This window comes from Scardinius erythrophthalmus (genome assembly GCF_964197995.2).
Source record: "Scardinius erythrophthalmus genome assembly, chromosome: 11".
In the NCBI taxonomy this organism is placed as follows: Eukaryota; Metazoa; Chordata; class Actinopteri; order Cypriniformes; family Leuciscidae; genus Scardinius; species Scardinius erythrophthalmus.
In genome coordinates, this window is record NC_138231.1 from 13,086,580 (window position 1) to 13,109,291 (window position 22,712).

The 22,712-nt window shown below is 37.0% G+C and overlaps 1 protein-coding gene across 5 annotated transcripts; it reads left to right on the forward strand.

The window, feature by feature from the left end:
* The first annotated feature begins 309 nt into the window (after positions 1 to 309).
* Positions 310 to 21,825, forward strand: kifap3a (kinesin-associated protein 3a). 5 transcript variants are annotated; one of them, XM_081378812.1, is made up of 20 exons: positions 310 to 491; positions 1,028 to 1,159; positions 1,276 to 1,421; positions 1,516 to 1,571; positions 1,683 to 1,824; positions 3,077 to 3,176; positions 3,542 to 3,666; positions 3,858 to 3,956; positions 4,809 to 4,987; positions 5,844 to 6,006; positions 11,097 to 11,197; positions 13,312 to 13,420; positions 13,506 to 13,618; positions 13,738 to 13,903; positions 14,009 to 14,134; positions 14,250 to 14,348; positions 14,456 to 14,541; positions 15,923 to 16,109; positions 16,697 to 16,790; positions 20,460 to 21,825. In XM_081378812.1, exons 1-20 carry the CDS (start codon positions 460 to 462, stop codon positions 20,569 to 20,571), a joined length of 2,367 nt encoding a protein of 788 aa, XP_081234938.1. In that variant the 5' UTR covers positions 310 to 459; the 3' UTR covers positions 20,572 to 21,825. The 5 variants fall into 5 exon arrangements, with proteins under 5 accessions (XP_081234938.1, XP_081234941.1, XP_081234939.1 ...); XM_081378815.1 differs by having other exon boundaries at positions 20,417 to 21,521; XM_081378813.1 differs by having other exon boundaries at positions 314 to 491; positions 16,646 to 16,790; positions 20,414 to 21,521.
* Positions 21,826 to 22,712: the final 887 nt, after the last annotated feature.

Genomic DNA, 22,712 nt, shown 5'->3' on the forward strand with positions numbered 1-22,712 from the left:
AACAGTACTGTTCTGACAGCTATACTTTACTCAAGCTAATCTGGTATAGAGGGTAAATCAGTAACTCACTTCGAATTGTAAATGGTATGATAATTAAAACTGTGAGCTTCGAATTGATACATTCAGCAAGATTTCCAAAGTTTTCGCATACACTTATTGCGCCAAGGAAAGTACATCTCCATCGACATAAAAAAACATCAAATCCAACAAAAGTCTACTAGAAGGCCTATTTCAACTGATCGATCGATACATACCTCCACATATACAGGTGGCGCTAGAGCTTCTTTTGTCTATTTCTACTTCATCGCTCTTTCACGAAGAGTACACACCCATAGCAACACAAACATCAGCATCCTGTCAGAGCTGAAACGATGAGGCAGTCCAGACATTAGATAGACACACAAAAAGACTGACAGAAATCAACAGAACAGGTCTATTTACTTGAATATACGGGCAGCAATGCAAGCGGACGACGCCAGATATTTAAAACGGTGAGTGTTTGTGCGATGTGCTCGCGAGCTCTATCTGATACACTCATTAGCTGATACGAGCTTGAGTTTAACACAACATAAAACACCATATGTGCGTGTAAATGTTGTTTTCTAAAATGTAACATGGATTTTTGCTGTGTATATGCTGTCAGGCTGTTCTTTCACATTATGATTTGAAACGATTTTTTATGTTTCATAGTAATAGTGAAAATCTTCATCTCTGCCATCATATCACTAGCTTAGCTTTATTAAATAAATAAAATACATTATAGCACATTAAATAAATAAGTAAATACATAAAATGTACTGTTGAGGCACCATGATGGTACAGTCCAAGGTACTGTGTAGAATGTTGAACATATCTGGAAAAAACATAACAAAAACATGATTGTTTTTACTAGTAGCTTAGCCTAAATATTGTTAGCAAAATAAGCTTTGTGTATAGAGCATCTTTCACCAGTAACTCAATGTGCTTTACAAACAAGTTGGAAAAAATACATAAGATAATCAAATAATCTGTAATGTTTCGTGTTCAGGAAATATAAGGGCGGCAGTTTAGATGTCCACCCCACAGAAAAAGCCCTCGTTGTCCAGTATGAAGTGGAAGCCACGATCCTGGGCGAGACGGGAGACCCAATGCTAGGAGAACGCAAAGAGTGCCAGAAGATGTAAGATTATTCATGTACATGGAGTGCAGAGCTTGAGATAGTAGGCTAAATCACTGTGTTTATAACAGTTGCAGAATTTCATAATATTTATTTGCAATGTTTTCCTCCGTTTGCAGAATCCGTCTGAAAAGCCTGAATACAAGCACAGACATTGCGTCTTTAGCACGGAAGGTAGTGGAGGAATGTAGGCTCATTTCCCCTTCCAGACTTCCGGAGGTGGAACAGTTATTGTTCTACCTGCAGAACCGCAAGAAATCTGCCGGTAAGAGATGAAGAATTGGGTAAAAGTATTATAAATATTGCTTTAGTGCTTTAGATACTGATTCTTTATCATTATTATTTTTTTGTTTACTCAGAAAAGAAAGAGAAACAGATCAAGCCAAGGGACCTGACTCCTTTTGAAGGCATGGAGGTATAGCTGTGTCACTCCTGTTATCTCGTTTTTCTTTTTTTAATATACATTTTGGTTGAATACTCATTTTTTACTTAATTAATGCTTTATCTTATATGTTGTGTCTTGTAGCTGGATGAGGAGGCCAACATTAATAGCATAGATGACTATGTTGAGCTCCTGTATGAGGACATCCCTGAGAAGATCAGAGGAGCTACACTCATCCTCCACCTGGCCCGGAATCCTGACAACCTGGAGGAGTTGCTGCAGAATGGTGCGACATGCACTGGAATGAGTCATTTTTACACATTTTAGGATTTTATCTTTAAACCTTCCACTAAAGCCATACTTTTGGTGTTCTGGTGCATTTATATTACCATATAGTTATACAATTTTCCAGTGCCTTTGAACAAAGGTTTGATTTGATCTAATTTAAGACTGAATCATTAATGGATAGTTCAATCATTAACCCAGCCTCATGTTGTTCTTAACCAGTATGATTTTTACCAAATCAGCATATTAGAATTATTCCTGAAGGATTACTTGACTCTTAAGTAATGGCTGCTGAAAATTCATCACAGGAATAAATTACATTTACAATGTTTGAGTAATAGAAAACAGTTATTGTAACAATATTTCACAATATTACTGTTTTTACTGCATTTTTGAATAATTAAATGCAGCCTTGATGAACATTAGAGACTTCTTTCAAAACCATTAAAAAAATCTTTCCGACCCAAAATCTTTGAACGGTAGTGTAAATTTTGTACAATATATTATTTCACACTAAACTTAAAGGGTAGTTCACCCTAACATGAACTGAAAGTGGAGATGAAAAAAGCAAAGACTTACTTTTTTCCAAATGGACCCTGTTTCACAAACCTGTATGAATTTCTTTCCTCTGTTGATCACAAAAGAAGATATTTCAAAGAATATGGGTAACTAAACAATTTTTGGGCCCTTTTGACTTCCATAGTAGGAATAAAAATATTATGGAAGTCAATGGTGCCCCACAACTGTTTGGTTACAGACATTCTTCAAAATATCTTCTTTTGTGTTCAACAGAGGAAAGAAATTCATACAGGTTTGGAACAACATGAGGGTGAGTAAATGATGACAGAATATTTTTGGGTGAACCCTGATCCCTTTAATAGGGGTAGAAACAGGGTCCATTTGGAAAAAAGTAAGTCTTTGTCATCTCCACTCTCTCTCATGTGTCCAATTTCTTTAACCCTTTTGGTCTCTGTAACTTTATCCATTTTGCTGTACTACAGCCTGTTTTCCGTCATTTCCCTCTAACTATTTGCCCTTTAGCATCTACCATAGTGCTCTTTGAGTTTACCCATAATGCATTTTTTTCCTTCACAAGTGTGATCTTTCTTTTCCCATCAGTCCTTAAGGATCATAACATACTCTCCATATTCAAAAGCAGTCACATATTTCAAGCTGTTGTCACTTTGTATTCACAACATGAGTTCTTTTCATGAGCAATGAAAGCATTTAGTGTTTTGTCTGCTCTCCCACAGAGACAGCTCTGGGCGCACTGGCCCGGGTCCTGAGGGAAGACTGGAAGCAGAGTGTCGATTTGGCAACCACCATCATCTATGTCTTCTTCTGCTTCTCCAGGTACACGAGCTACACTCCAGCCAAGACTCACTATTCAGTTTGATGGGTGTTGTGCACAGAGCTGAGATACATGAGGAGAACATATTTGCTTTCTTGAGAATCATAATACTAAATACTCCTTTCATAATATGACACATCAGCTGCTGTCAGAACTAATTTGAAAAGCGAGGCTGTTGGTAAATGTGAAAGCTGGAATTTTTCTTGAATCTCTGCCCTTCCAATGTTATTCTGCTAAAGTCTACAACGGTTTGGTTAACATTCATCATACTCTCGGTGAGCGACCGTGTTTGACATGGGTTGATGCTTTATTTTGCCATGGTTGGATACATGGTGAAGGTTAGACAAACAAGCTTTTTTATCTCCAGTTTCTCCCAGTTCCACGGCCTGATCACTCACTACAAGATTGGTGCGCTGTGCATGAGCATAATCGAGCACGAGCTGAAGCGCTATGACCTATGGCAGGATGAACTGCAGAAGAAAAAGAAGACTGATATCCTTTCAATGTGTGTGTGTGTGGGGGGGGTCATTGGTGAAAGGGTGACTGGATGCCAGAGAAAGGGCAAAGGTAAAGTCAAGCCAAGGGTCAGAGGGCATGGGTGTTATGTTTTAATTAAAATGCTGCCCTTTAATTACGGCTCTGAACACAAGGGTTTAATAGAAAAGATCCTTGACTTTTTGAACGGGACGATGACCCGGACAATCAGAACCTGAAGAAGGAGTACGAGAAAGCCCTGAAGAAGTACCATGGACTGCTGACCAAACAGGAACAGCTTTTGAGAGGTAGAAGACACTATTACCCACATATCCACAAAATAACAAGGCTCATTTTGCTTCTTAAGTGTTTTGTCTAGACAGGCTCAGATGGAAATTTTGGCTAAAACTGATAGCTGAAAATGATAGTTATGGCTGATGTTATAAATATGTACTCTTCTATACAATATTAAAAAGACAAAAGTGGAAGACATGGGGAGTGTTAAGGAATTCATTTTGGAAATATTTATTTTACAGTTCTGTCAGTGCAGAAATTTCAAACTACTCTTACTTTAAATTCTTACTTTAAGTAAAATGAGACCTCATTACTATAAGATGCAGAAGATTAGATTATGTCTCTAATGCTCACCATTTGAGACTGCATTTATTTGATAAAAATACAGTAAAAACAGTAATATCGTGAAATATTATTACAAATTAAAATCGCTGTTATAATATACTCACCGTTTTAAATGTAATTTATTCCTGTGATGGCAAATCAGCCATTCTTCAGTCTCACATGATTCTTCTTTCTTCAGAAATCATTCAATTTTTCTGTGGAATCCATGATGCATTTTTTTGTTTTCAGGATTCTTGATGAATAGAAAGGTCAAAAGAAGTTAGAACCGCAGCATTTATTTGAAGTAGTGAAAACTTTTGTAAAATTATAATGTCTTTATTTTTGATCAATTTAATGCATTGTTTCTCAATAAAAGATTTTATTTTATTTTAAAAAATCTTATTTACCCCAAACTTTTGAACGTTTATGTAGAGTTTGAACTGAAAAAAATAAGTATTGTATTTGCTTACAATATTGTCCGCTTGAAATAGAGATTTGAAGATGGTTGATCATGCCAAACTGTTGTGTTTCTATGTCATCAGTGGCTCTGTACCTGCTGCTAAATCTATCTGAGGACACCCGCACAGAGCTGAAGATGAGGAACAAGAACATTGTCCACCTTCTAGTGAAAACGCTGGACAGAGACAGTGAGGAGCTACTGGTGCTGGTGGTGTCCTTCCTCAAGAAGCTTAGTATCTTCTTAGAGAATAAGAATGACATGGTGAGCAATACTTTCATATGCTCTTATCCAAAGTGACTCACATATTTTGTTAACTTTAGGAGTATGCTTGTGCCCTCAATGCCCTCAAAGAAATCATTGGACTAATAAGCCACAAAACTCCAATTTTGATTTCATGGGGTGTTTAAATGCTGTGCTCAAAGATTGCAACCCGAAAGGTTGCAGGTTCAAACCCCACAAGACTACACCACCCCAAGTTGTTACTTTCTTATTATTACTCTCTCCTTCCTAAATCAGCCACACCTGTTCTCATAACTCGTTGGTTATATAGTGTTCTGTACTACTTCAAGACAGTTTAGCTGCACTGTTTAGTCGACCACTTATCCCACACTTCCTCCACCTGTAACCAATCACACACTTAACCTTAAAGGTTATCTCGCAATAATTTATTTGGATTCATTAATCAGCTAATTTCTGATCTTGTAAATTAAACATTTGTCTAGGCAGCCGAGCAAAGATGGTTCTGATTTTGACAAATGCTATACAATAACACACTCTCGAATGATTAATTTAACGCTTTCGATCCACTGATGACGGTTGCACAATCATCCCTCATGTTGTTTGACACTGACTGTGAATGTAAGGTTGTGGATGTAGGCGGTTATTAACATTGAAGGCTTGATTTGAAAACTGGTTCCAGGCTGTGAACTGTGCCTTTAATGGGGATCACATTTCTGCTGGGCTGTCTGTCTGTGGCTGTGTTTGACCACAGCTGGAGCTGTGGAGATGTGTTAACAAGCAAAGCCACAGGCACATGACTAAGAGAATTAAATGGCTGACCTTTCAACAGTCTCTGACATCACTCCATCACAACCATCTCTCTCCCTCTCTTTGATAGGCTGAGGTAGATACAGTAGAGAAGCTGGCGAAACTGGTGCCCTGTGAACATGAAGATCTTTTGAATGTTACTCTTCGCCTCCTCCTTAATCTCTCCTTTGACACCGGCCTCCGCAGCAAGATGGTGCAGGTGGACCTTCTGCCCAGACTCACCACATTGCTAGGTAAGATTCCTGCAGGTATTTTAGATGTATTTAATTTAATTTAATTTAATTTAATTTTTAGTATTTTTTTATATTTTTTTCTTTATATAGATTGTAAATGTAAAGAGACAAAATTATTTTTTTCTGCTGCTTTTTATTTAAAGCTGTGTTAATCTCTATATATAAAATTATTGGCATTTTATTTTGAAAATTTTTATTATCTGATTATTTATATTTACGAATAGTTAGAGAGAGCACAGGTCATGAAGGGAAGAAATGGGAAATTTTACTAGGAAAGTTTGCACACCGGATTCAAACCCACGTTTGGTCCTTGGCCCTATTTTATCACTTGATTATGATTTCAAATTATTATCCAGACAAATGAATTGCTATTTGTCAGACTTGCAGAAGCCAAATTACAAGCAATGAGACAGCATGGTTAGTCTACCAGTCGTTTATGTTGTGTTTCAGGATGCAAGCCTTTCTCAGCCTCATAAAGCAGTTACACTATGGCTCTCTCCTGTCTTTCAAAGACCACTTCCTGAGATGAAACAAAACACACGATTTGTGCATGGACTACATGTACAGGCGTGGTTGGCTTTGGCACCAACAATGTGTTTTTTGCAAGGCCTCAGGGGGGTGTCGTGTGTCCTATGCAATTAAAGTAATATATTTGTTAAAAAAACAGCTTCAGTTCTAAAGTAAATGTTGTTCTTCCAGCACGAGGGAAGTCCACATTTAGCAGCTTATGGAGATTTTTCTCTCTCCGTCAGACACATACAACTACTCATTCTTTATGACCTCTTTGGACTGGCTGCCAACAGCTTATGGTTCTTTGCACTAGTGTGGATGATATAATATTTTTGTAAGGTTTTTTTTTTTAAGAAGAACTGTGTGTAACCTCTGCTTTTATCTGGTCTGCTTTGTAAGAATGCAACGTCCAGTCCTGTCAGAATATTGCAGATGCCTCATGAATCCTCAAAATGCACAGAGGAAAGCTCCTATCTGCTCTTCCCAGAAGACCCTTTGAGGGTCATGGCCTTGCTGATAAGATGAAAGTGAAGCTTGGTATCATATTGAACCTCGTTGATGATTTAGTTCAAAACCAGAAGCCACTAATCGACAACTCACTCCACACTGCAAAAAATAAATAAAATTTCTTGTCTTGTTTTCCAGTAAAAATCTTAAATCAAGATACATTTACTTGTGAAGCAAAATTGCTTAAGATATTAAGTCTTGTTTTCTGAAAAAGAATTATTAAAATGAAGTGAAATTATGCTTAAAACTAAACAAAAAATAAGGGAAGAAAATGTTTAATTCACATTATTTTTTCTAATCCCATTTGCAGATATTTTTCTTAATATCTCAGATTTTTTTTTTTTCGTGTAGGTATTTAAGTCCAAGAGCAGAGAATAAATCATCATATGGGCTGTCACACAGCACACTGCTGCTGAAACAACTCTTATATTTGTCACTTTGGGTTGAATTTAATAGTAAACACATACAAATGCCGCGTACTGCCACATTTATGCTTCGCAAACTTAAAGCTATGGTGTGCGCTTTCAGATAGGCTAGCAATAGCAAGCTAGCTTTGATAGCATAAGATCCCACCCTCTTTTCAGAGATCTCTCTTCAAAAAGCCACACCTCCTCCAAAACACATGAACACGCACAGCAGAGTCTGCATAGAGAAGGTGTTCAATTTCCTCATGTCTCAAAGCACATGACATTACAATAATAATGAACATAAACAACTTAAAGAGCTCAAGTTGTACCACCTGACTGCTGCAGTGCAGATTCATTTCGCCATTGATCGTGTTGCCAAAGAAACGCATAAATCCGAGTCTGAGGACATGAACAGCTCTGAGTAGAATGACACGGGTTGCCATCTCATAATTACAGTAATTATGAGATTACCTCCTAAATACTCATGAGGAACTATAAAAGGTTTGTAGCTCTTTGTTTGCGGCACTCTGTGATTGTCAACAACTCTGCATAGGAAATATGCATAGGCATATGGAAATATATAGGTAGACAAGCAGGTAGAACATCCAGTTAGGACAAACATTTTTGGTCCTGAAATGTATATAAACAATTCAACCTCACTAATCAGTTCTTGAATGACTTCCTGGTCGACCATCTTGACCCAACCCTACTGTTTACCATTAGTGTGTGCTCAATGTCTCGATGAAGGACATTGGCGTTAAGGGTTGTCGTGGTCGCCCGAAGGCCTGGCTGCCGTGGCTTTTATGGCAGTTGGGGTGTTTTAAATCTTACTGGGGTGTAATTGAAGTTTAGCTCTCCTGCTCTCCCACTAAACGCACCCTGAACAGGATAATGAATTTTTAATGGGCTTTTTTCTCCCAGGCTCCAGGGCTGTTTTGAACATTTTTACAGGCCCTTCTCCTCCATCCTCATAAAGGATCCCCCGTTTTCCTCTCCCAACGTGCAGACCGAGGCGTTAACTCAGGGTGTGCGTGTGTGTGTTTGCGCTTGACCTCTGAGTGTGCGCTAGAGCTCGTTTGTGTGCTCGTGTGTGTCTTTCACTAATGAGAAGCACATGTTGGGCCAATTGTGGTGCTAGCGGTGCAGAGCAGCTTGGCTTGAAGTTATTAATGGCAGTAAAATTTATGCTTCCTCCTTTTTTTCCCCAATTAAATGGAGAAGCCCTTCTCTTTTCAGGGGTCTCTAGGAGCACATCTGGCTCCAATAGGCTGAGATAACCTTGCCTAAAGGGTGCGTGGCCGGCTCCGACCCGTCCCCGCCCCCTCTTCCCTCTCTAGGGGTCTGTGTCTGTCTGTTTGATTAAGTCGGAGACTCAGGTTCTTACCAGCTTCAGGTTTCGGTCTGCTTTGTAAAGGGAAACTGTGCTTTCTCAGGGTCAGAATTACTCAGGTCTGAAATACATCTTTAAAAAAATCAAGAGATTAACAAACAGAGTAATTCTTGCAGATTTACTTTCACTATATATACCCTACCATTCAAAAGTTTAAGGTTGGTTTTTGATGTTTTTGAAAGAAGCCTCTTATGTTCACCAAGGCTGCATTTACTTGATAAAAAAACAGTAATATTGTGCAATATACAGTGCTGGTCAGAATTATTTGCCCCCTTGGTAAATATGGTAAAAAATGGCTGTAAAAAATGTATCTGCATTGTTAATCCTTTTGATATTTTATTTAAAAAATTAGCAAAAAATCTAACCTTTCATTGAAGTAAAAGAATTGAAAGTGGGGGGGAAATCACATTATGAAATAAATGTTTTTCTCCAAAACACATTGGGAACAATTATTTGCCCCCTGTTATTTAATACTTTTTGCAACCTCCTTTTTCCAAGATAACAGCTCTGAGGCTTCTCCTATAATGCCTGATGAGTTTGGAGAACACCTGACAAGAGAACAGAGACCATTCCTCCACACAGAATCTCTCCAGATCCTTCATATTCCCAGATCCATGTTGGCGTTTCTTCTCTTCAGTTCAGCCCACTCATTTTCTATACGGTTCAGGTCTGGGGACAGGGATGGCCATTGCAGATGCTTGGTTTTGTGCTCAGTGACCCATTTTTGATTTGATTTTGATGTTTGTTTTTGGATCACTGTCCTGTTGGAAGATCCAAACATTTTTTGTTTCATCTGACCATAGAACCCGTCCCGTTTTAAGTTCCAGTAGTGTCAGTTTCTTTTCAAACGTTCTATGGACAGATGAAACAACAGCAAAAAAATAGCTTTTTGGCAGCAAACACTTAATATAGGTTTGGTTCATACAGGGATAAAAATGTACCCCATGTGTAAAATGAAATACTCTACTGTATCTTTAATGCTGTGGGCCTAATTTTCTGCCAGAGGTCCTGGACATCTTGTTCAGATACATGGCATCATGGATTCGATCAAATACCAACAGATAAAAAATCTAAACCTGACAGCCTGTGGTAGAAATCTTATAATGGGCCATGTTTGGATCTACAAACATCAAAATCAAATCAAAAATGGGTCACTGAGCACAAAACCAAGCATCTGCAATGGCCATCCCTATCCCTAGACCTGAACCCTATAGAAAATGAGTGGGCTGAACTGAAGAGAAGAAGCGCCAACATGGATCTGGGAATCTGAAGGATCTGAAGAGATTCTGTATGGAGGAATGGTCTCTGATCTCTTGTCAGGTGTTCTCGAAACTCATCAGATCAGGTGTTCTCGAAACTCATCAGGCATTATAGGAGAAGACTCGGAGCTGTTATCTTGGAAAAAGGAGGTTGCAAGAAGTATTTATTTAATAAAAGGGGGCAAATAATTGTTCCCAATGTGTTTTTGGAGAAAAACATTTATTTCATAATGTGATTTTTTTTTTTTTTCACTTTCAATTATTTTACTTCAGTAAAAGGTTAGATTTTTGCATTTAAAAAAAATAAATATATATATATCAAAAGGATAAACAATGCAGATTTAATTTATCATATTTACCAAGGGGGCAAATAATTCTGACCAGCACTGTAATTACATTTTAAAATAATTGTTTTCTATTTTCATTTGTATTTTACTTGTAATATATTTTAAATATAATTAATTCCCGTGATGGCAAAGTTGAATTTTCAGCATCATTACTCCAGACTTCAGTTTCTCATGATCCTTCAGAAATCATTCTAATATGCTGATTTGGTGCTCAAGAAACATTTCTTATTATTATCAATGTTGAAAACAGTTGTTGCTTAATATTTTTCAAAAGTTCAAGTTCAAAAGAACTAATACTTTTGAAAGTATTAGTTTCTTTCAAAAATAAAAAACTGACCCCAAACATTTGAACGCTTGTGTAGGTCCACAGTAATAGCCAATTAAAAGTCTATAGTTGTGTCTCTTTCCAGTCTTTAGTTCCCTGTGACATGAATCAGTGAATCTTGAACACAAATTCTGGCACTAGCAAGGGCCATGATCCACTAAATATTAGAATACTCGTGATTTCGTCAAATCAAAAATCAAATACTCCAGAGAGCATGATCAGCATCCTTCTGCTGTCCTGTCTTGCTGTATGTTTCTATTAAAGAAGGAGTTGTAATTCTGGCTATCTTGAATATTCAAGAGTGTGCGTCTGTCCATTCATGGCTTGCGTGTGTTTGTATTTCAGGAGACGAAGCACAGAGACAGATCGCCATGTGCATTCTTTACCACATCAGCATGGACGATCGTTTCAAGTCCATGTTTGCCTACACGGACTGCATTCCACAGGTGAGAGGTCAGCCTGCATTAGCATGAGTTTATAGCAGGGGACAGGAGAGCTCTTTAACCACTCGCCTCGATCACACAGTGTCTACACCGTTGTTCCTCTGTGCCACACCATTCCGCAACAGCTTGAGGCAAATCCACTGTTGTCGGAAGAAACACAAGCTCGCAGAGTACGTCAGAAATAGAACAGGGTGTCAGTTTACTCTCTGTGTCTCATTGTGATGCGTCGCATTCAGTGTAGGTAGTATCGCTGCTTATAATTTGATTGTGTTGTAACACGATGCATCGCTCGCATACGGTGTAGACATGGTGTCTCATTTCACCGGTCCTTTCAACATTTCCTGTGTCTCTGATCACAGTAATTAATGTAATACTTATAGGTGTGAAAAATCTAAATTTCCTGCTACTTTTTGCTGTTAATTTCAATAAATCAGATTATTAATGGTAATGTTTGTTGACAGTTTTTTTCTGATAAGACAAAAATATGCATCATGACAGTAATGAAACGATTTTCATTATTATACTGTTGATGAGAATTTAGATTTTTTTTAATCATCTTTTTTTGCCAAATCAAATGTTATAATTTTTGTTATATGCCTAAACTAAAGGTTATAACTAAATTTATATGCCATATCAAAAATGTAAAAAGGACTGCAATCAACAACAAAACAAAATTATTAACGCTGATTAAAAGGTTTTTTTTTTTATCAAGGATTTGAATCAGGATTTTCTTTTCCAAACGTGAGAAAATTATGGAAATTTCTTTATTAAATTAAGGTTAAGTCTACTTATTTCCACCTCTAAAATGGGTTAGAATTTCCTATTTGTATGTGCAATCTTTAATTTTTTCATCTCTATCCACTGATCACAAATAACTGGGAAAGTCATGAAAAGTAATTTGTCAAAAGGTGTGAGAACCCTGTACAGTAGAGTTTTTCCTTGTCACTTTTAACCTTGACTTTCTAATAGAATTCTCCTTTGGATTGAGTATGTATTGTGAAAAAAAACTATAAACAAATCAATTACTTTTTCAAATTTAAAGCAGGTTACTGAAGCTGGTTAGAGATTAGTTATCATTAATTTATACAGAAAAGGAAGCAATAGACATTAAAGTTTAAGTAAAGATGAAAATAGAAGGGCCCTTCATGGACAAATTGGGTGACTAGAGAAATGGAAATATGGTAACTGCAGGCTGGGGGTTACCAAGGTTTTGGTGGGGCGACTGGATGTTGCATGTGAAAGCAGGGCAGGTGCCAGTAAGTCTAGCCACAGTGATTTAGGCTGCAGGGCGGCTGCTATGTGATACTCAGTATGGGACTGTATGCTTTGCATACTCACCGCTGCCTCCTCACGGACCAAGCTTTCTCTCCGGGCCTCCTGCTTATCGTTAACGTCAGGGGGCGATGTTGACAACCCTTGACCACTTTAACCCAGGCCTGGACTTCTGCCCATTCCCTTCCCCCCTACACTCCCTTCCTGGACCCCTACCGTCCCCTCAGGTAGCCGAGTCCGGTCCTCTGTTCCGCCCGGGGTGTGGTGACGTTAGCCGAGCTAATGCAGAGTGACATGTAAGGTTTGTGTCTAAAGTTAGGATCCGCTTGAGAAAATCAGGAACCCCTGGACGTCTGGGAAACTTACAAATTGGGTGCGGGAGTTTGGAAAGAATGTTTCAGGCCTGTCAGCTTTTTTGTGAGACAAAAGCAGGTTTGATTAAAGTTCTAGACGGGTCAGAACTTCTAGCCGTTTGCTGACTTTATTGAGTCTTGGGATCTTTTAGGAAAGAAGGGTACACTTGGGCTTGAAGCTTTAAGGTGTGTATTGAGGTAACTGGACTGAAACTTGCTAACTGTCTTGGAAGATTGTGATGCCTGCAAACAAAATAAAGTACTTCTCTTTACCATCTGAACACGATCAAAAGTAATATAAGATTTTAAAATGTAAAAATAAATTAGTTTTTACTGTATTTTTGATCGAATAAATGTTCAGTTTGCATGTTAACAATAGAACAAGTTAATTCCTATGAATTATCTTCCATTTAGATTAGTCTTAGACGGTAGACATAACTATCTAGGTTATGTCTACTGTCTACTGCTATTTTATGGTATATTGTTTGGCAGGTAATGAAGATGCTGTTTGATTGTGGTGAGGAGAGGATTGACGCTGAGCTCATTTCCTTCTGCATCAACCTGGCTGCCAACAAAAGGAATGCTCAGATTATGTGTGAAGGTAAGAGCACATACAAATGCACAACCAAAAAAAAAAAAAAACTTGAAGAGCAGACTTTGTGCTTACGTTAATGCTTCTTTACAAGGCAATGGTCTGAAGATGCTGATGAAGAGAGCACTGAAGCTAAAAGATCCTCTAATAATGAAGATGATCCGAAATATATCTCAGCATGATGGACCATCTAAAAATCTTTTCATTGTGAGTTTCAGAGAAAAAAAAGAATACACACCCATACAAATAATGTTTGCTAATTTTTTGTTGATGCGTACATTGATGCTTACTCAGTTGAAGACTAATAAGCATGTGATGTGTTTGAGGACTATGTTGGGGACCTGGCAGCTCAGATCGGACTGAAGGAAGAGGAAGAGTTTGTGATTGAGTGCTTGGGCACTCTTTCCAATCTTACCATTCCTGATCTAGACTGGGAACTTGTGCTAAAGGAGTACAACCTGGTGCCTTATCTCAAAGACCACCTCAAACCAGGTCTTATCTCATTCCACTTTACTTTTCTACATCACAATGGAAAATACATGAGAATTTTAGTTTCAAGATCTTGTGATATGTGACTTCCCCATTTACTTCCTGTAGGCTCTGCAGAGGATGACCTCATTTTGGAGGTGGTGATTATGATTGGCACTGTCTCCATGGACGACTCCTGTGCTGTAATGTTGGCCAAATCAGGCATCATTCCTGCTCTAATAGAACTACTGAACGGTAAGAAACATTTAGATGCTTGGAATGCTTTTAAAGTGCCTGTTTCAAAATTTTTTTGTGTGACATGTTTATGGAAGTAGAAAAATGGCAATCTCTTTCTTCTTTCTATCTTCAGCCCAGCAAGAAGATGATGAGTTTGTCTGTCAGATTGTGTACGTCTTTTACCAAATGGTGTTTCACCAGGCCACTCGAGATGTCATTATAAAAGAAACCCGTATCCTTCATCTTATAAAACCTGCAGTTGCACGATGATGATGATGGTGTTGTTCAGTCAACAGGTTTCTCTTTCAGAGTTTTTCTCTTTGACTGTTATCTTATCAGAGGCTCCAGCATATCTCATTGACCTTATGCACGACAAAAATGCAGAAATACGTAAAGTGTGTGACAATACATTGGACATCATTGCTGTGAGTATAAATCTGCTGTTTTTTTCCCCACCAATTTCAAGCTACTTGTGTCATTTGCATAAACTTTTTACATAACCCTGTTTACATCCAATTTATGTTGAAGATCCAGTATAATTTTAAGTATCATTTATTCTATTTAGCTTTATTTAATTTATATTTCAGTTTTAACAATTTTGGCTTGAACTTTCTACTTAAACTTATTTTATTTCCAAGGAAACATTTCTCTTTTTTGTTCTTTTTTTTAATAAAGTTTTTGACCTAATATTTATATTTTAATTTATTTCAATGAACAAAAACAACCTCGTTTCTTGAGTAAGTCAAGACAACCAGCACTTCGTTGTTAATGATGAATGTGGCACATACGGCTTATAGTCAGGGTCAGTTGACATGAAAGCCGATTGGGTGAACATCGTGGCGAGCGGGTTAAATGTATAAGCTGTTCTGAAGCTGCTCTGTCATGTGTGATCTGTCCCAGGCCTCAGATTAATGTAATTAGGACTGGTCTTGAGGCCAAGGGAAGTGTTCCATACATCTGATCGGAAAGGGCCATTAAAGCATGGAGCCACATCAAAGAGAGAGGAGGAGACGGCTGCTTAGTGTCGCGTGGGGATGGTGGACAGAACACAGATCTGCTGAATACCACAAATTCACATACACGTTGCTGTTCATCTTCCCCTTTTTCTTCTTCTATGTGATACAAATATGAAAGTCTGGGTCTGTGATAAATATTGTTAAAAAAACAATTCTGAACAGTTTTTCTAATTTAGTCTTTTCATGCTCAAGCTTTTTGCTTTTGTAGCAGTGGTTTTTAACCCAGACCAGTGAAGTCATTCATAATTCATTTTTACATGCTATTTCTGGATACGCTTAAAGATTTTTGCACCACATTTATTTATAAAACACCCAAACCTGCTCCGGATCCAAATGTTCAGTAACGCCATGAGCTCAGCTACTTGAAGATTGATTAGCCAGGGTATCAGACCACATTCATTGCTCTGATTGGCCATGGGAGTGGAGCATGTGGTGCCTTTAATGCTTAACAATGATGAATTTGTGCCCTGGCAAAAAGTGTCACCGTGCATGCCGGTGGGGCCGGACCAGTGACAACGAGGCCTGTTGATTTCCACCCCGTGTGGGGATGATTAATCAGAGGGCCGGGTTGCTTAGCTTTGCTATTTCCACCAACCTCAAAGAGGTTTTATTACACTCAGTCCCTGTAGAGTTAAAATAAACAGCTACCATGTTATCCGTCTGCCAAGCAACACAGCACACCTGATTCCTCCTACATCGTCGGTATGGCACATGCAGGGAGGCAATACAGGCAGAGCCTTTCTATGTCCTGCTCTAATACTCTGGCTGTTCTCTCTGTGTCCGTCTGCAGGAATATGATGTGGAGTGGGGCAAGAAGATCCAGAGCGAGAAGTTCCGCTGGCATAACTCTCAGTGGCTGGAGATGGTGGAGAACCGGCAAATGGATGAGGCAGAGCCTTTCATGTATGGAGACGATGGAGAACCTTTCCTCCAAAATGGTGACATCCTGGAACGGCCAGACCTCTTCTACAGTGCAGGTTATTTTGGGCAGGGGTTTTAAGAAATATTGCTGCATTTAAGCAAAAATTGTTTTGTTTTTTAACCATTCACAATTTTTACCATTCAAAAGTTCGGGCTCAGTAAAGACAAAAGATTTTTTTTATCATGTAAATGCCGTTCTTTTGAACTTTCTATTCATAGAGAAATACTGAAAAATACATATCACAGAAATATTATGCAGCACAACTGTTTTCAACATTGATAACAATAAGAAATGTTTCTTGAGCACCACATTAGCATATTAGAATGATTTCTGAAGGATCATGTGACACTGAAGACTGGAGGAATCATGCTGAAAATTGTTAAATATATTAAAAACATACTTTTATTTACTTTTATTTTTTTATAATAATGTTAATAATAAATTTATAATATTCATCATAATATAATTAGATATTTAATATAAAATATATATTTTTTTTATCTTAATTTTATTTTTTATTTTAATAATAACTGCAGATGACTGAGAAATTGAAATAGTAATGATTTATCTTTGTATTTTCCTGGCTCTAAGGCATTAGCACAAAAGTGCCAACGATAAGCGGTTTCTTTGTGATTCCTGCAGATGGAATAATCCCAGCAGATGGTGCCATTAGTCCAGAGTTCTTCACAGACTTCCAGAATGGAGACCTGTTAGGACCACAGGGTTTCCTCAGCAGGTACATTTAAATATGATGAATCGGTCAGATCGGATCTGTTGGTTTTGTTATTACTGCATCACACACATACACACACACACATCCTTGTCTGCCAGTTTTGTTGCTTTTAGCAGGGAATGGCCCAAAAGTACTGCGCCAAAGGGTCCTACGGCATCCCAGAAGGCCGTAGCACTCCTCCAACAGTAATACCCTTAGCTTTGAGAGTAAACACAGCTCCCTCTATTCAGCTTTTTCCAAATCTGGTTCAGTTGCCATATACCTACTGTTTAGGGGTTTTAGAAAAACACTTGTGTGATGACTTGATGCAATGATTTATGGTGTAGGCCACTTAACGTGTTATGGGACTGTGCAAAATATCATCTCTTTTCCAAATATTAAAATCATCGATAGCAGAGAGGATTATTTGATATGGGGCCGTTAATACTATAATTCAATGACCTCTTTAAAAGATTAGACACACTTTTAGAATGACTTCATTGAAACTTCTTATTTAGGATTGTGCGTCTTTACTCATAGGTTGCCAGTGGTCTAAAAAAAAAGAGATGGGTCCAACAACAGAGAGAGCGCTCTAAATTATACATCAGTCTGTGAGAAAAAGGTGGTTGTCTTGAAGTCAGAGAAGAGGCGCTGAAAAATAAGGAGCAAGTGAATACGAGTGGGAGGGGGGCGGCAGAGGAAGCTATGTTTTTTTTCACAGTTCTTTGTAAGCGATACCTGTAGAATACACTGAGAGTGCACAGGGAATTGGGCGGCCTGAAAGTGTGGTTTTCATTTTGTCCGTGTGGTGTTAGAGATCCAGGTTAACACAATAATGAAATCCAGCCTCAGTTCCCCTGCGCCGAGCCAGGAGCCAGACACACTGGGAACGGCTCTTTTAAAAGCCCTTTAATAGAATCACATTTATTTATAGAATAGCACAGAGCAATCTTTCATTTAGCTCATAAAAATGTTTTATTCCAGATGAAAAACAAATTCTTGGCTGCATTTGCTTGGAAAAAAAGGGAGTTCCTCGTTTTGAATGTTCAAAAATCACATTAAGGTAATTAATAAAATATTTGAAAGTAAAATTAAATGATTTCAAAGCAGTTAAGTGCAACAATTTTATCTGGACACATAAAACATTATTGTCAGGACCAACCTGGAAATGTACAGTGGCCCCAAAAAGTATTTTGACTCTTAAGCTACGCAAAATGTTTAAATGTCACTAAGTTAGAAAGTGTTAAACCAAGTGGCAGTTATTTATTTGACTTTCTTTGGATACTTTCCGTTGGCAAACTTTATGTAACACGTCCACAGTTAATGTGATGAACTACACCTGTGGTTACTCTGCTGAGACACCTGTGTGAACCTAAAGGGAACTGACTTCATATATTCACTAATAGAGACCAGTTGGTTTAAAGTAATAGAACAAATGGCTAAGTAATTAAAGTCAGCTCCGAGAAAACGTCTAGCATCATTAGTTTGCAGATAACACTTGGTTTGATAAACTACTGTTCACATTTTGGGGTCAATTTTTTACATTTTTTTTTTAAATATATTCAAATATAAAACTGTAATTCTAAATTGTAATAATATTTCAGAATAAAACTGTTTTTACTGTATTTTCTATCAAATAATTGCAGCTCACCTTGGTGAGCATAAGAGATTTTTAAAAATGAAAAATCCCAAACTTTTGAACAGTAGAGTAAGTTGTATCTAATGCAATAAAACTTAATACATTTTTACATTTTTCAAACCTTTTCAAAAGAGGAAATACTTTCAAAATAACTTATGGGGCTTTACATATTTTTCGTGCGCTCATTCATTCATTAATTCATTGTAATTTCATGGAAAAGAGCGTCTTCTGTTATCCCTTTGTGTTTCATGAAAGAAAGTCAGTCAAATTTGGCATGCCATGAGGGTGAGTAAATTTAACAGAATTACTGTTTTTTGGCACCAGAGGAAGGAAAGACAAAATTCTGGTAACATTGACTCTTTCCTCTTTAGAGGTTTCTGGGTGTTTTTTTACAGGATCTCACCTCTGTGTTAACTCTCAGGGGCCCCTGGGGCCAGACATTGGGATCTTTTTCCAGCCTCAGATCTCCAGATTATCACCAAGCGCAATGTGTCTGTGGCCCTCGAGTGTAAAGGGCCAACTGCTGTGTTTCATAAGAAAGTAGAAGAATAAACAGTTTCTCCATCTCAAATTATTCGGTTTAGATTAAATGATTAGACAAATGGAAAAAAAGGTTGGTTTGAGTCTTTTGTAACATCATTCTTTGCGAAACCTTACAGAAAATGCATCATTTTTACTTTCCTGGAAAGAATGACAGCATTCCTTTGGGGGTGAATTATTCACTGCAAGAATGATCGTAACACACACAAACACACACTTTTTAGGCCTGTCTCTTACCTGGACACTCTTTGGATTAATCATCTGACCTACAACACACAGCCTTATCCTTCCCATCAACCCTTTTCAGTTGAACTTATTCTGATAGTTTTAAGCTACGGTTTCACCCAAACTCTTTGACATCCAGTTTGTTTCTCTTCAAGCCTTTTAACAAAGTCTGAAATGTCCCCAGACAGCAGTGGTGTCCCTAGGAGGATAAAGACAGGCATAAGGCCCGGAGAGGGAGGGTGTTCTGGGAGTTAAGAGGGTAACGCATGTAACCGATCACTGGAAGTTTTTTAGTCTAAAAACAACTCTGCATTATGGGAGCTGAAAGGGGCAAAGCAAACAAACCATATTTTAAGAGGACAGGCCAGAGACGGGTTGGTGTTGTTAATTAAGAGGCAGATTATACCAGTCCACATAACAAAACATAACATAAAGCATAACACAACATAATAAATTGAATAATGTGACATGATCATATTGGTATGGAAGCCCGTTTCTTCCACCTAAAAAATAAATAATAATCATGCTCCGGTAGGTCATAATTATGACAAAGTCCAAATTATGACTTAAATTGAAATTGAGATTAAAAAGTAAAAGTTATGATTTAAAAAGTAGAAATTATGAGATAAAAAAATCAAAATTGACACTAATTCGAATCATGACATACTTAGTTGAAATTGACAAGTCATAATGAGAAAGTGAAAATTGACGTATTAATTTTGACTGTCATAATTCTGATTTTCTGTCATAATTTTGATTTATGTCATAATATACTTTTTAATCTCATAATTTCAATTTAGAATGTAAAGAATTCAAGTCATAATTTTGACGACTTAAGTCATAACTTTGATTTCTTACGAGATTATTTTCTTTTTCCTCATAATTCAGATATAGAAATCATAATTAAAAATTTTCATCACATAATGACTTAGTCTGTCATAATTTTGAATTATTATTTTTTTTTGTGGTGGGAATGGGTTTCCATACATTGGCCATTTGCCTTGAAGAATTAATATAATTGTACTGGTTTAAAAATCAAAAAGTTTAATTTATGAATACTCCTGGTGTGAATAATTAAGCAGTTCTGTTTTAATCTTAGTAGCTCTGTTGCAGAATCAGAGCGCCATCTAGTGATACCTATAACCTTTATCTAACCTTTATACAAGTAATTGTCTCATAAAATGCACATTAACATGTTTTATGTAATCTTTTTGCGATTAATCTCAACTCTCATGTATTTCAGCAGTTATATGTCTGGCTGACAGATGGCTGTGTCTCTTTTCCGCCAGTTCTTTGACAGACGGATACGTACAGACGGGTGTGACTCCAGCACGTCCTGCCACGGCTTACGGCTTTCGGCCTGATGAGCAGTTTTATTACGGTTACACAGCATCACGGTAGGAGAGTATCAGGGAAGCCCTTCGAAAACTCTGAAAACCGATTAAATGGAGCTTAAATACTGTCAGTTAGGTATGGTCTCTTTATCATTTCAAATGAAAGCAACACTACTGATTTTTTTCATTGTCAGTATTTCTTTCTATATTTATTACATTCCACGTGAATCTCAGTCTGAATGTGTTTTAAACAGAATGTTTTCAATGAAGCTTTGATTTTGTAGTTTCAGTGTATACTTTAGCCTGCTGTGTATTGCTTGTCAACACTGAAGAAACTAATGGCACCACATTGCCTTTTCTGTGCAATATAGCAAAAGTAGGCGTTTAGTTGCATGCTATTTCAGTGGTGTAGGTGAGTTAAGTTTTGAGGGATGAAAACACCAACTCTTTATACATTACAACAATCATGTCAGTTTAACTGCATGATAGTGGTTCAGATTTAGGTTTCTGGAAACAAAATATTGTAAAACTTCAGCTGCAACTCATGTCAATTATTGTTGTTCATTGTAGGATTTCAATCAATGTTGCATGTTTACATAAAGCAACTGACTGTAAGGGTCATTTTAAAGATTGTGGTGCCCCCCTGTGGACTCACCTATGAAATGATATATTATGTACATGACTGCTGTCTTTACAGCACAGTGCCCATGGTAACAATAATATCATTTTGCAGTCTTAATATCTTCACTACTCACTAATGTTGCCTGTTACTTTGCCTTTGATACTGTAGTAGTACAAATATTACAACACAGCTTTCCTTTTTATGGTGCACTGTTAACAAATTCTTATGTATTTTGTAATGTAGCCAAATTTAAGTGTTCTTTTAAAATAATACTGGTCTATTGATGTGCGTTTTAGTAACTTCATTGGTGCCTGGGGATTGTCTTAATGACGGTTTAATATAAAATGCCTTTTTATTTAATTGTGGTGCAATATGAAATACAAAAATTTATGTGCAAAAGGTTTCCTTGTGTTTACTTTGATAGAAATATTTCATGTCTTTTAGTTTTAGAACAGCAAAAGCTCAGCAAATGTCTAGTTTACTCTCACTTTAATGTGATGAAATGCCATGCGTGCCATACATATTTAATCATTCAGCCTATCATTCCAACATTCCTTTAAAGGGTGGTCATGCTTATTCAAAGATGTATTGATGGACTGTATTCTTGTTTATGTGGATCTTAAATAGACAGTCAAGTGCCCAGAGCAGAATCTGTAGTAATGACTCTCTCCATATATAGACAGATCCCAGTGGTTTTGCAAATCTGCAGTGCATATGTGTCAAATCTTTTTGTGTCAGTCAATACAGATTCATGACATAAATGGCACTGTCGGTATGTCACAGAGCCAGATTCCATGGCAAACAAACCCGTCAGGCCTGCATTGTGGGTCCAAAGTAAACAGTCAGCCCTGGTTCATGGCCGGCTCTGTTGTGAATGTGTCGTCTGAAGGTTGGAAACCACCTTGCGGAAAGGCATGTTCCTTACTAAAGGATTCCTCAAAGTTTCACTAAGGATATCATTTCCAAATACAATATTTATGTTACAATTTAGACTTCATATATTATTAAAATGCTAACATAGCAATTCATTTGTACATATTAGCTTAAAACAATATTGAAATATTGTTATCTATCTATATGACATTCTTAAAATAGTCCTTATAAGAAAAACATGTTATCCTCTTTAACACAATATATACACTACCATTCAAAATGGGGGTTGGTAAGATTTTTTTTAATTTACATTTTAAATGTAATGTTAATATTCTGAAATATAACTACAATTTAAAATAAATGTTTTTTTTTCTATTTGAATATATTTAAAATGTAATTTTACAGTTTAATAACTCATTTAAATGGAAACATGCATTTTCTCAGGATTCTTTGATGAATTAAAAGTTGAATAGAACAACATTTTTATAAATGTTGTTAGTCACTTTTCATCAGTATAATACATCCTTGCTGAATAAAGTATTCATTTATTTTATATATATATATACATATATATATATATATACATACATACATACACATATACATACATATATATATATACACACACATATATATATATATATACACACATATATATATATATATATACACACACATATATATATATATATACACACACATATATATATATA

What these genes read in the sequence shown, in the direction of transcription:
- kifap3a (XM_081378811.1), top strand. Translation starts at nt 460, where the DNA reads ATGCAAGCGGACGACGCCAGATATTTAAAACG. An exon ending in GGAGGAGTTGCTGCAGAATG is followed by an intron (nt 1,825 to 3,076) that starts GTGCGACATGCA and finishes GCTCTCCCACAG; the next exon opens with AGACAGCTCTGGGCGCACTG. An exon ending in TAGAGAATAAGAATGACATG is followed by an intron (nt 4,988 to 5,843) that starts GTGAGCAATACT and finishes TCTCTTTGATAG; the next exon opens with GCTGAGGTAGATACAGTAGA.